The 13,059-nt window shown below is 69.1% G+C and overlaps 2 protein-coding genes and 1 non-coding gene across 3 annotated transcripts; 1 reads left to right on the plus strand and 2 right to left on the minus strand.

Moving 5' to 3' along the window:
* Nucleotides 1–2,446: 2,446 nt before the first annotated feature.
* Nucleotides 2,447–5,457, minus strand: LOC129215438 (coiled-coil domain-containing protein 88B-like). The gene is made up of 5 exons (XM_054848532.1): nucleotides 5,431–5,457; nucleotides 4,578–4,842; nucleotides 3,148–3,259; nucleotides 2,653–2,758; nucleotides 2,447–2,546 (listed from the first exon to the last, which is right to left on the minus strand). The coding sequence occupies exons 1-5, from the start codon at nucleotides 5,455–5,457 to the stop codon at nucleotides 2,460–2,462; spliced, it is 597 nt and encodes a 198-aa protein (XP_054704507.1). The 3' UTR covers nucleotides 2,447–2,459.
* Nucleotides 5,458–6,360: 903 nt separating this feature from the next.
* On the minus strand, nucleotides 6,361–6,432 carry TRNAP-AGG (transfer RNA proline (anticodon AGG)). Its single transcript has one exon. It is a non-coding gene; the product is annotated as a tRNA-Pro (tRNA).
* Nucleotides 6,433–7,402: 970 nt separating this feature from the next.
* Nucleotides 7,403–12,372, plus strand: OPN1SW (opsin 1, short wave sensitive). The gene is made up of 5 exons (XM_054834352.1): nucleotides 7,403–7,748; nucleotides 8,807–8,975; nucleotides 10,144–10,309; nucleotides 11,079–11,318; nucleotides 12,193–12,372. The coding sequence occupies exons 1-5, from the start codon at nucleotides 7,403–7,405 to the stop codon at nucleotides 12,313–12,315; spliced, it is 1,044 nt and encodes a 347-aa protein (XP_054690327.1). The 3' UTR covers nucleotides 12,316–12,372.
* The last annotated feature ends 687 nt before the right edge of the window (nucleotides 12,373–13,059 follow it).

A 13,059-nucleotide genomic window follows, 5' to 3' on the forward strand; every position in this document is an offset into this window, starting at 1 on the left:
GGCACCCCGGAACCCCCCAACTCCAGCACCCCGAAACACCAGGACCCCAAACCCTCGCACTCTGGAAAGTCCAAAACCCCGGCACCCCAAAACCCTGGCACCCCAGTACACCAAGATCCCCAAAACCTCGGCACCCCAAAACCAGCACCCCCAAACCTTGGCAACCCAGTACCCCGAAACCCCCCGCACTCTGAAACACGGGCACCCCCAAATTCTGGCACCTCAGCACCCAGAGACCCCGAAACACCAGAACCCCGAAACCCTGGTAGTTCAAAATCTCCAAAATCCTGACACCCCTGAAACCACGGAGCCCCCCAAACCCCTGGCACCCCCAAACCCCTGAACACCGGTATCCCCAAAGCCTGGCACCCCCAAACCCCAGCACCCCGAAATCCAAAATCCCCGAAACTCTAGCACCCCCAAAACCCCACCCCCTCCGAAACCCCGGCACCCCAAAAGCTCAAGACCCCGGTAGCCCAGGCACCCCAACACCCCTCTGTCCTGACACACCAGTACCCCGACACCCCAAACCCCTGGCACCCCGAAACTTCAGCACTACCAGCACCCCGGGCACCCTGACACCCCGACACTCTGGGCACCCCAGCACCGTCAGCATCGTGATACCCCGGCACCCCAACACCCCGGGCACCCCAATACCCGGCACCCCAATACCCGGCACCCCAACACCCTGGGCACCAGGGCACCCCAATACCTGGCACCCCAGCACCCACCACCCTGGCACCCCAATACACCCCAGCACCATTAGCACCCCACACCCCCCCCCCCAAAGACCCCCCAGGAAACTCACTTGGGACCCCCCCCCCCCGGGAGACTGAGCCGGGACCCCCCCAAGACCCCCCCCCCCCCTCAGAACCCCCCAAAAACCCCATAGGAATGCTCGGCCCCCCCCGAACCACAACCGACACCCCCAAACATCCCCCAGGACCCCCATCAGCCCCCCCTCTCCACATCCCCCCACCCAGGACCCCCCTTCCCGTGGGACCCCCCCCTTGCCGGGTGCCCCCCCACTCGTGACTCCAGCCTGGGCCGTGCCTCAGTTTCCCCATCGGGGTGGCACACGGGGGGGGGGGGGGGCGCATTCATGTTGGGGGGTGAACCCCGGCATCCGGGCCCCCTCGGTGACCCCTGGAGCCCGCAGCCCCCCCCCCCCACTGGTGCCCCCCCCACGCGGGGGGTGCACCCAGACGCCTTCAACACCCCTGGGTTGGGTGCTGGGGGCGGGGGGGGGGATATTTGGGTGCTGGGTGCTCCGGATTTGATGGGGGGGGGGGGAGGTGTGTAATTATTTTTTGGGGGGGTGTATCGGGTTCCCCCCGGTTCCGGTGTCCGTCCACCCGTGTCACCGTCACCGCGTCACCGCGTCACCGCTGGCCACCCGCCCTGGAAGCTTCCAGCGGGGGGGGGGGGGCCCCCCGGGAAGGGGGGGGCACCCAAAGGCCTGGGTGCCACGGGGGCGGGGGGGGGGCGGCACACACAGAGGGGTGCGGGGCGCCTGGGTGCCTCTCCCACCCCCCCGTGACTCAGTTTCCCCCCCCCCCATGGTGAGGAGTTCCCCGGGTGGGTGCCTGTAGCTGGGGGGGGGGGTGTGAGGGTGCACCCCAGGGTGACGGGGGGGTGGCGGGGGGGGGGGGGGGCCCACACAGGGCGGCCGGGGCGCCTGCGCCAGCACCTAAAAATACCGCGGCGAGTCAGAGCCACGCACCGGCACCCAAAATACCCGGGGGGGGGGCACGGGACGTGACAGGGGGGCACGGGGGTGGCACCCACACCCCGGGGACCCTCACACCACCAGCAGCCGTGCGGGGGGGTCTTTGGTGTATTGCTGGGGGGGGGTCGGGGTGCTCGGGGGGGTCAGGGAGCTCCGGGGGGGGTCAGGGAGCTCTGGGGGGTCAGGGTGCTCTGGGAGGGGGTGTCAGGGTGCTCGGGGGGGTCAGGGTGCTCTGGGGGGTCAGGGAGCTCCAGGGGGGTCAGGGTGCTCCGGGGGGGTCAGGGTGCTCTGGGGGGTCAGGGAGCTCCAGGGGGGTCAGGGTGCTCTGGGGGGGTCAGGGTGCTCGGGGGGGGTCAGGGTGCTCTGGGGGGGGGTGTCAGGGTGCTCGGGGGGGTCAGGGTGCTCTGGGGGGTCAGGGAGCTCCAGGGGTGTCAGGGTGCTCGGGGGGGTCAGGGTGCTCTGGGGGGGTCAGGGTGCTCCGGGGGGGTCAGGGTGCTCCGGGGGGGGTCAGGGAGCTCTGGGAGGGGGTGTCAGGGTGCTCGGGGGGGTCAGGGTGCTCCAGGGGTGTCAGGGTGCTCTGGGGGGGTCAGGGTGCTCTGGGAGGGGGTGTCAGGGTGCTCCGGGGGTGTCAGGGTGCTCTGGGGGGGTCAGGGAGCTCTGGGAGGGGGTGTCAGGGTGCTCCGGGGGGGGTCAGGGTGCTCCAGGGGGGTCAGGGTGCTCTGGGGGGGTCTCAGCTCTGCTTCAGGTAGGGGTGGAGGAAGATGAGGGTGGAGGCCACGATGAAGAGGATGAAGGGCTTGAGCCCACCCGTGGTCTCCTGGGGGGGGGACAGGGGTCAGTGCCACCCCCACTGCAGTGGCACCCTGAGCTCCGGGCCGTGTCTGTCCCCCCGTCCCCCTCCCGTGTCCCCCCCCCCCCCGTACCTGGCTGTGGGTCCCCTCCGGTCCCGGGGGCTGGGCGTCCTCAGGGTCCTCGGCAGGGGGGGACACGGGGGGGACACACGCGGTGCCCCACAGCCCCTCTGGGCACCTGCGGGGGATGGCGGTGTGGGGGGGCACGGCCCGGGGGACAGGGGGACACTGGGGACGTGGGGGGGACAGGGGGGCACAGCTGGGGGGGACAGGGGGACATGGCGGGGGGGACAGGGGATGCTGGGGACGTGGGGGGGGATGACAAGGGGACATGGCGGGGGGGGACAAGGGGGCACAGGGGATGTGGGGGGACACAGGGGGGCACAGCTGGGGGGGACAGGGGACACCGGGGACATGGTGGGGGGCGACAGGGGGACATGGCCATGGGGAGGGGGGGACATGGGTCAGGGGCCACGGGGGCCACGTATGGGGCCACGTCCAGGGGGCACGAGGGCAGGGACACGGGGGCCGTGGGGACAGTGGGGTCCCGTGGGGCGGCGCAGGTACCGGTGGCTGTGGGTGCCACGGAGGTGCCGGCCGAGCCGGTGGTGCCGGTGCTGCAGCGCCCGGTGCTCCTCGCCCAGCGCCTCCTGCTGCGCCCGCAGCCGGTCCAGCTCCTCTGCACAGCACCGCCGGCTCAGCCCCACGGCACCGCGCCCCACGGCACCGCGCCCCACGGCACCGCGCCCCATGGCATCGGCCCCCGCCACGGCCACCACCCTCTGTGCTCCAATGTCACCCCACCGTGCCACGGCCACCGTCCCACCACCCCACGGCCACCATCCGCTATCTCATGGCCACCAACCCACTATGCCATGGCCACCATCCCACCACCCCACGGCCACCAACTCACTGTCCTGTGGCCACCATCCCACCAACCCACGGCCACCATCCCACCATCCCATGGCCACCAACTCACTACCCCATTGCCACCGTTGCCACCACCCCATGGCCACTGCCCCATGGCCACCACCCCACGGCCACCATCCCACCACCCCGTGGCCACCAACTCACTACCCCATTGCCACCGTTGCCACCACCCCATGGCCACCATCCCACGGCCACCACACCATGGGCACCATCCCACCATCCCACGGCCACCCACTCGCTATCCCATTGCCACCGTTGCCACCACCCCATGGCCACCAACCCACCATCCCATGGCCACCAGCTCACTATCCCATTGCCACCATCCCACCACCCCATGGCCACCGCCCCACGGCCACCACCCCATGGCCACCATCCCACCACCGCACGGCCACCATCCCACCACCCCATGGCCACCACCCCATGGCCACCAACCCACCATCCCATGGCCACCAACCCACCATCCCATGGCCACCAGCTCACTATCCCATTGCCACCATCCCACGGCCACCATCCATGGCCACCATCCCACAGCCACCATCCCACCACCCCATGGCAACCACCCCACGGCCACCATCCCATGGCCACCATCCCACCATCCCATGGCCACCAACTCACTATCCCACCGCCACCGTTGCCACCACCCCACAGCTGCCACCCCACAGCCACCACCCCATGGCCACCGTTGCCACCACCCAACGAGCGCCGCCCCACGGCCACCATCCCATGGCCACCAACTCACTATCCCATGGCCACCAACTCACTATCCTATGGCCACCATCCCACCACCCCATGGCCACCGCCCCACGGCCACCACCCCACGGCCACCATCCCACCATCCCATGGCCACCAACTCACTATCCCATCGCCACCGTTGCCACCACCCCACAGCCGCCACCCATGGCCACCATCCCACCACCCCATGGCCACCACCCCATGGCCACCGTTGCCACCACCCCACAGCCACCACCCCATGGCCACCACCCCATGGCCACCGTTGCCACCACCCAACGAACACCGCCCCACGGCCACCGCCACGCCAGGGCCACCTCCGTGCCACGTCCCCGCACCTCGGAGCCATGCCACCTGCGCGGTGGCCCCGCGGTGCTGCCGGTCCCTCAGGCGGGCGTTGGCGCGCAGCGTGGCGGCCTCCAGCCGGTACCGGGCGCTGAGCTCCTGCCCGCGCCGCAGCTCTGCCCGCAGCTCCGCCACCTCCTCCCGCAGCCGTGCCACCTCCGTCGCACGCTGCCCGGCCTCCGCCACCGCCGCTGCCCGCTCTGCCTGCGCCAGCGCCAGCGCCCGCTCCAGCTGCCCCAGCTCCGCTGCCTGCCCTGCCTGCAGCGTGCCCAGCTCTGCCTGCAGCGTCCGCAGCTCCGCTGCGAGAGGGCATGAGTGGGCGCCGCCGCTCGGGGGGGTGCCCGGCCCTGGGGGGGGCCCCACCCTTATGGGGTGCCCCTCCCTGGGGGTCCCCTATCCCTGTGGGTGCCCCTCCCTGGGGGGCCCTATCCCCGTGGGGTGCCCAGCCCTGGGGTGCCCGTCCCTGGGGTCCCCTATCCCCGTGGGGTGCCCAGCCCTGGGGGTCCCCATCCCTATGGGGTGCCCCTCCCTGGGGGTCCATCTCCCTGTGGGGTGCCTGTCTCCATGGGGTGCCCCTCTCTAGGGTGCCCCTCCCTGGGGGGCCCTCTCCCTGTGGGGTGACTGTCCCCATGGGGTCCCCACCCCTGGGGTGCCCAGCCCTGGGGGTCCCCATCCTTATGGGGTGCCCATCCCCATGGGGTGCCCGGCCCTGGGGGTCCCTCTCCCCCTGGGGTGCCCATCCCCGGGGTGGGGGTTCCCGCTCCCCCCACTCACTGCCCACGGAGGGGGAGGCGCTGAGGTCCATGGCCCCGCCACCCCGCCGTGGGGTACCCTGCGCCCCGTTACCGCGGTGACGGTCCCCAGCGGTGGCATCTCTGGTTGCCCTGGCAACCCCGTCCCCCCTTCCATGGGGGGCCCTGCCCGCCCGGACACCCTGGGCTTGCGGAGGGTCGGGGTGCAGCAACGGCCCCCCCAGTGCCGCTGTCCCACACCAGCACCCACCACCAGTACCCCCAGTGCCCCCCCCCCGGCTCCAGGATGCATCGTGGGGAGTGTTCACTCTGGAGCCTACTGATGGCCAGGAGGGACACGAGGGAGCGGGGGGGGGGGGAGCCTGGGGGGAGGGGTCTGTATGGGGGGGTCATCCGGTGACATGGGGGGTTCCCCTGAGCCAGGGAGGGCTGTGCACCCAGGGAGAGCGATGACCTCATAGGTGATGTCATGCTGAGAACGGTATGGCACGACACAGTAAAACCAGTCTGACCCAGTACTGTATGGCCCAGTACGGCCCAGTATGGCCCAGTATGGCCCAGTATGGCCCAGCACAGCCCTGTCCCCTGTCCCCAGCCCTGTGTCCCCCCATCTCCATCCCTGCCCCGGAGTCAGACACAACCCCACGGGTGTCCCCGGTCACACCCACGGGTGGGACACCCCCCCCCAAGGACCCAGATCCCCACGGAGGTGCACACACCCCCCCACCCTCCTCTCCACAGGCACCCACGCAGCAACGGACACGCGCCCACCCCACCCGTGGACACCCCACTCCGCGTGGGTACCGGGGGGCTCCCACCACCCCACTGTCCCTTCGCTCCACCCGGCCTTTATATGCGCCCCCAGACCGGGGGGGGGGGGGGAACCCAAGCGCCCTTAATCCCCCCCCCCCTAAGCGGCTTGTGCTCATCCTTCCTGACCCACGGGAGGCCCCACGGTCGCGGGGGGGGGAACGACAGGAAAAAGGGTGCGGGGGTGCAGTGGGGGGCAGGTAAAAAAAAATTTGGGCTCGTCCGGGATTTGAACCCGGGACCTCTCGCACCCTAAGCGAGAATCATACCCCTAGACCAACGAGCCGCCTGCAGCGCCGCCCGCCCCTCCACGGTCACGCGTGGGTGGTGGTGGGGGGGTGGGGGGTGTGCAGGGGCACGGGGGGCAGCAGCAGTGGGGCAGCCCCCCCCGAAAGTGCGCAGTGTGTCCCCCAACCTCGGCAGTGCACCCCCCATCCATGCACACCTCCCCCCCGCAATGCGCCCCCCGAAAGTGCCCCCCCAAAGTGCCCCCCCGCAATGCGCCCCACGCAATGCACCCCCCGAAAGTGCCCCCCCAAAGTGCCCCCCCGCAATGCGCCCCCCAAAAATGCCCCCCAAAAATGCCCCCCAGCAATGCACCCCCAGCAATGCACCCCGACAAGTGCCCCCCAGAAATGCACCCCCAAAAAGTCCCCCCCAGCAAAGCACCACCCCAAAGTGCCCCCCCGCAATGCACCCCCAGCAATGCACCCCCAAAAGAGCCCCCCCCATGTCCCCCCCCTCCCCGTGCTCCCACCCCCAGCACTGCCCCCCCCGGCCCCCCCCGGCGCAGAGCAGGGGCCAATAAATAGTGGGTGACACCGGGTGTCCCCGTGGGGCTGTGGGGGCACCCTAGGGTGCTCGGGGGGGGGTGTGACCTCACAGGGGTACCCCAACCCCCCCTGGGGATCCCCCTCACCCCCCCGGACCGACCCGGGGCACACAGACGCCCCAACGGCAGCAGGAGCTCGGGGTCCCCTGCGTGGCCCTGGGGACCCCCACACCGGGCTGGGGGGGGCACCCTTCCCCGCCCCCCCAAATCCCCCGGTGAGCCCCGGCAATCGGCTCGGCCCGGCTTAGGGAGAGCGATTAAGCCCTGAGCCCGGCTTAGCCCCCCCTAATCCCCAAGTTTGCCCAGGATGAAGCCTTGATCCCCCCTCAGCCGCTAAGCGGCTTGGGGCCGGGCAGGGTATATCAGAGGGGGAGGGCAGGGGACCACCGCGGCCCCCCCCACCCGCCCCCCGAGCCCCGCCACCATGTTGGGTGAAGAAGAGTTTTACCTCTTCAAGAACGGGTCCTCGGTGGGACCTTGGGATGGTCCCCAGTACCACATCGCCCCGCCGTGGGCCTTCTACCTGCAGACCGCCTTCATGGGCTTCGTCTTTTTGGTGGGCACCCCCCTCAACGCCATCGTCTTGGTGGTCACCGTCAAGTACAAGAAGCTGAGGCAACCTCTCAACTACATCCTGGTGAACATCTCCTTCAGCGGCTTCATCTGCTGCATCTTCAGCGTCTTCACCGTCTTCGTCTCCAGCTCGCAGGGTTACTTCATCTTCGGCAAGCACATGTGTGCCTTGGAGGGATTCGCGGGGGCCACCGGAGGTAGGTGGGGGGACCACCGACGTGGGCTGGTGGGGCTGTGGGAGTTGGGGTGACCACCGTGGGCTGGTGGGGCTGCAGGTAGAGGTGACTACCGTGGGCTGGTGGGGCTGTGAGAGTTGGGGTGACCACCATGGGCTGGTGGGGCTGTGGGAGTTGGGGTGACCACCGTGGGCTGGTGGGGCTGCGGGTAAGGTTGACCACCGTGGGCTGGTGGGGCTGTGAGAGTTGGGGTGACCACCGTGGGCTGGTGGGGCTGCAGGTAAAGGTGACCACCGTGGGCTGGTGGGGCCGTGGGAGTTGGGGTGACCACCGTGGGCTGGTGGGGCTGCAGGTAAAGGTGACCACCGTGGGCTGGTGGGGCTGTGAGAGTTGGGGTGACCACCGTGGGCTGGTGGGGCTGTGAGAGTTGGGGTGACCATCACAGTCTGGTGGGGCTGTAGGAGTTGGGGTGACTGCCATAGTTTGCTGGGGCTGTAGGTACGGTTGATCACCGTGGTTTGGTGAGGCTGTGGGAGTTGAGGTGACCACCATGGGCTGGTGGGGCTGCAGGTAGAGGTGACCACCGTGGGCTGGTGGGGCTGTGAGAGTTGGGGTGACCATCACAGTCTGGTGGGGCTGTAGGAGCTGAGGTGACCACTGTGATCTGGTGGGGCTGCAGGTAGAGGTGACCACCATGGTTTGGTGAGGCTGTAGGTAGAGGTGACCACTGTGGTGCGGTGGGGCAGTAGTAAGGGCGACCGCCATGGTCTGGTGCGGCTGTAGGAGTTGGGACGACCGCCATGGTTTGGTGCGGCTGTAGGAGTTGGGGTGACCGCCATGGTCTGGTGCGGCTGTAGGTAGAGGTGACCACCATGGTTTGGTGGGGCTATAGGTAGAGGTGACCACCATGATCCGACGGGGCTGTAGGAGTTGAGGTGACCATCATGGTCTGGTGGAGCTGTAGGTACGGTTGACCACCGTGATCCGGTGGGGCTGTAGCAGAGGTGACCACCGTGGCCTGGTGGAGCCGTGGGGGTCGGTGGGACGTGGGTCGAGGTCCCGGTGGTGTGCCCCCCCAGGGCTGGTGACGGGGTGGTCCTTGGCCTTCCTGGCTTTCGAGCGCTACATCGTCATCTGCAAACCCTTCGGCAACTTCCGCTTCAGCTCCAAGCACGCCCTGATGGTGGTGGTGGCCACCTGGGTCATCGGCGTCGGCGTCGCCATCCCCCCCTTCTTCGGCTGGAGCAGGTGGGGGGCGGCGGGCAGGGGGCGGGCAGGGTGGCAGGTGGGGTGCTGGGGGGGTGCTGGGGGGGGGCAGGAGGGTGCTGAGCCACCCAGCAGAGCCGTGGGGGTGCCACAGGGGTGCAATGGGGGTGCCACAGGTGTGCCATGGGGTGCACAGCAGCCTGGCAGTACCATGGGGGTGCCACGGGGGTGCAATGGGGGTGCCACGGGTGTGTCGTGGGGTGCAGAGCAGCCCGGCAGTACCATGGGGTGCAATGGGCGTGCAATGGGTGTGCCACGAGTGTGTCATGGGGGGGCCATGGGGGTGTGGAGCAGCCCAGCAGTAACATGGGGGTGCCACAGGGGTGCCATGGGTGTGCAATGGGTGTGCCACGGGGTGCAGAGCAGCCTGACAGTACCATGGGGGTGCCATGGGGTGCCATGGGGATACCACGGGGGTGCCACGGGGTGCAATGGGTGTGCCACGGGGTGCAATGGGGTGCCATGGGGTGCCACGGGGGTGCCACGGGGGTGCCACGGGGTGCCACGGGGTGCAATGGGGTGCCATGGGGTGCCACGGGGTGCCACAGGGATACCATGGGGATACCACGGGGTGCCACGGGGTGCCATGGGGATACCACGGGGGTGCCACGGGGTGCCATGGGGTGCAATGGGTGTGCCACGGGGTGCCACGGGGATACCACGGGGATACCACGGGGGTGCCATGGGGTGCCATGGGGATACCATGGGGATACCATGGGGTGCCACGGGGTGCCACGGGGTGCCATGGGGATACCATGGGGTGCCATGGGGTGCCATGGGGTGCCACGGGGTGCCACGGGGATACCATGGGGTGCCATGGGGTGCCATGGGGTGCCACGGGGGTGCCACGGGGGTGCCACGGGGTGCCATGGGGTGCAATGGGTGTGCCACGGGGTGCCATGGGGTGCCATGGGGATAGCACGGGGGTGCCATGGGGTGCCATGGGGTGCCACGGGGTGCCATGGGGATACCATGGGGTGCCACGGGGTGCCACGGGGTGCCATGGGGTGCAATGGGTGTGCCACGGGGTGCCATGGGGTGCCATGGGGATACCATGGGGATACCACGGGGGTGCCATGGGGTGCCACGGGGTGCCACGGGGATACCCCGGTGGCGCGGAGCAGGGGCGAGCGAGCGCGTGTGCCCGCAGGTACGTGCCCGAGGGGCTGCAGTGCTCCTGCGGCCCCGACTGGTACACGGTGGGCACCAAGTACAAGAGCGAGTACTACACCTGGTTCCTCTTCATCTTCTGCTTCATCGTGCCCCTCTCCCTCATCATCTTCTCCTACTCCCAGCTGCTCAGCGCCCTGCGGGCCGTGAGTCCCGGGGGCATGGCGGGCACGGGGGGCTGTGCACGCGCGTGTGCAAGGGCGGGGGGGATGGTGAAGGGGTGGGGGAGGTGGGAGGGAGGATTGGCTGGAGGGACAGCAGGGTGGAGGGGTGGAGAAAAGGAGGGATGGAGAGATGGGGAGTGGAGGGATGGAGGGATGAGGATTGGCTGGAGGGATGGAGGGATGGAGGGATGAGGAGATGGAGGGATGGAGGGATGGAGAGATGAGGAGATGGAGGGATGGAGGGATGGAGGGATGAGGAGATGGAGGGATGGAGGGATGGAGAGATGAGGAGATGGAGGGATGGAGGGATGGAGGGATGAGGAGATGGAGGGATGGAGGGATGGAGGGATGAGGATTGGCTGGAGGGATGGAGGGAGGGAGGGATGAGGAGATGGAGGGATGGAGGGATGAGGAGATGGAGGGATGGAGGGATGGAGAGATGAGGAGATGGAGGGATGGAGGGATGGAGGGATGGAGGGATGAGGATTGGCTGGAGGGATGGAGGGATGGAGGGATGGAGAGATGAGGAGATGGAGGGATCGAGGGATGGAGGGATGGAGGGATGAGGATTGGCTGGAGAGACGCAGGGAGGGAAGGAGGGCTGGAGGGAAGGATGTAGGAAGAGCCGCTTGGCCGGCAGGGCAGGGACAGGAGGACAGGAGGACAGGGGACAGGGGGACAGAGGGACAGGGGGACAGGGGGACAGGGCTGGGGCCGGGTCCAGACTCTGACTCCCCGGCCCTGGGCGCAGGTGGCCGCGCAGCAGCAGGAGTCGGCCACGACGCAGAAGGCGGAGCGGGAGGTGTCCCGCATGGTGGTGGTGATGGTGGGCTCCTTCTGCCTCTGCTACGTGCCCTACGCCGCCCTGGCCATGTACATGGTGAACAACCGGGACCACGGCCTCGACCTGCGCCTGGTCACCATCCCTGCCTTCTTCTCCAAGAGCGCCTGCGTCTACAACCCCATCATCTACTGCTTCATGAACAAACAGGTGCCCCCGGGAGATGGGGACATCCAGGGACACCTGGGAGATGGGGACACCCTGGGGACACCTGCGTGATGGGGACATCCAGGGACATCTGGGCGATAGGGACACCCTGGGACGCCTGAGCAATGGGGACACCTGGGAGATGGGGGACACCCTGGGGACACCTGGGTGATGGGGGCATCCAGGGACATCTGGGAGATGGGGACATCCAAGGACATCTGGGCGATAGGGACACCCTGGGACGCCTGAGCAATGGGGACACCTGGGAGATGGGGACACCCTGGGGACACCTGGGCAATGGGGACACCCCAGGACACCTGGGCGATGGGGGCATCCAGGGACATCTGGGAGATGGGGACATCCAAGGACATCTGGGAGATGGGGACACCCTGGGACACCCAGGAGATGGGGACATCCAAGGACATCTGGGAGATGGGGACACCTGGGAGATGGGGACATCCCGGGGACACCCGGGCAATGGGGACACCCCAGGACACCTGGGCGATGGGGACATCCAGGGGCGCACAAGGACATCTGGGGACCAAGGATGTCGGGGGACACTTGGGGACCAGGGTCACTCAGGGATGTCCAGGGGCTGGGGACATGCGGACACCAGGGACACCCAGGGGTGCTCAAGGACATCTGGGGATCAGGGACATCCAGGGACACTTGGGGACAGGGATGACCATGGATAAGGGACCAGGGACGCCCGGTGCCAACGGACTGGGGACACCCTGGGAGCAGGGACAGCTGGGGACGGGAGGTTTGAAGGACCCCCAGGGAATGCCTGGGGACACCCAGAGCCACCTCCAGGGCTGGGTCCCCAACGGGGTGGGTTTGGGGACGCCCCGGGGCTGAGCCGTCCCCGTCCCCGCAGTTCCGCGCCTGCATCATGGAGACGGTCTGCGGGAAGCCCATGGCGGACGACTCGGACATCTCCAGCTCGGCCCAGAGGACGGAGGTCTCGTCCGTCTCCTCCAGCCAGGTCAGCCCCAGCTGAGGAGCCGCCAGCGCCCGCCCCGGCCCCCCCTGCCCCCCCGCCCCCCCGCCCCGGCTGTCCCCGCTATGGGGCTGGGGCCGCCCTGGGGGTCCGGGGTCGCCCCCCTCGGCCAGCCTAGGATGTAGGCGCGGGTGGGACAATAAACCACCGCCGCGGTCTGAACGCAACGCCGAGCCCGTCTGCGCGTCGGTGGCACCGCGGCGGGGTGGGGGGGGAATGGGGACGGGGCGGGGGGTCCGTGGGTGGCTCGGCCCCACGGCGCTGTGCCCCACGGTGATGTCAGTGTGGGGTCCCGCTCCCTTTGTCCTGCCCAGGAGCCACCAGCGGCGGTGGGGCAGGGAGGTGGGATGCTGCCACGCTACACCCATGGCCTCGGGGTGGGGCTGAGCCCCCCGTCTGTGGGGCTGGGGTGGTGCTGAGCCCCGCATCAGCGGGGCTGGGACAAGGCTGGGTCCCATCCATGGGGCAGGGTGGTGCTGAGCCCCCCATGTGTGGGGTTGGGACGAGGCTGGGTCCCATCCGTGGGGCTGGTGAGATGCTGAGCCCCCCATCCATGGGGCAGGGATGGTGCTGAGTCCCCCATCCGTGGGGCTGGTGGGGTGCTGAGCCCCCCACGTGCGGGGCTGGTGGGATGCTGAGCCTCCCATGTGTGGGGCCGGGACAAGGCTCGGTCCCATCTGTGGGGCTGAGGTGGTGTTGAGCCCCCATCCGTGGGGCCGGTGGGGTTCTGAGCCCCCCATCTGT

Source organism: Grus americana, chromosome 1 (assembly GCF_028858705.1).
Source record: "Grus americana isolate bGruAme1 chromosome 1, bGruAme1.mat, whole genome shotgun sequence".
Taxonomy (NCBI): Eukaryota; Metazoa; Chordata; class Aves; order Gruiformes; family Gruidae; genus Grus; species Grus americana.

Coding starts and splice junctions, on each gene's coding strand:
- OPN1SW (XM_054834352.1), top strand. CDS start 7,403: ATGTTGGGTGAAGAAGAGTTTTACCTCTTCAAGAACGGGTCCTCGGTG. Junction 7,749..8,806: donor ATTCGCGGGGGCCACCGGAG/GTAGGTGGGGGG, acceptor GTGCCCCCCCAG/GGCTGGTGACGGGGTGGTCC. Junction 11,319..12,192: donor ACTGCTTCATGAACAAACAG/GTGCCCCCGGGA, acceptor CCGTCCCCGCAG/TTCCGCGCCTGCATCATGGA.
- LOC129215438 (XM_054848532.1), bottom strand. CDS start 5,457: ATGCCACCGCTGGGGACCGTCACCGCG. Junction 3,260..4,577: donor GCAGGTGGCATGGCTCCGAG/GTGCGGGGACGT, acceptor GGTGCTGTGCAG/AGGAGCTGGACCGGCTGCGG. Junction 2,547..2,652: donor CGGAGGGGACCCACAGCCAG/GTACGGGGGGGG, acceptor TCCCCCCCCCAG/GAGACCACGGGTGGGCTCAA.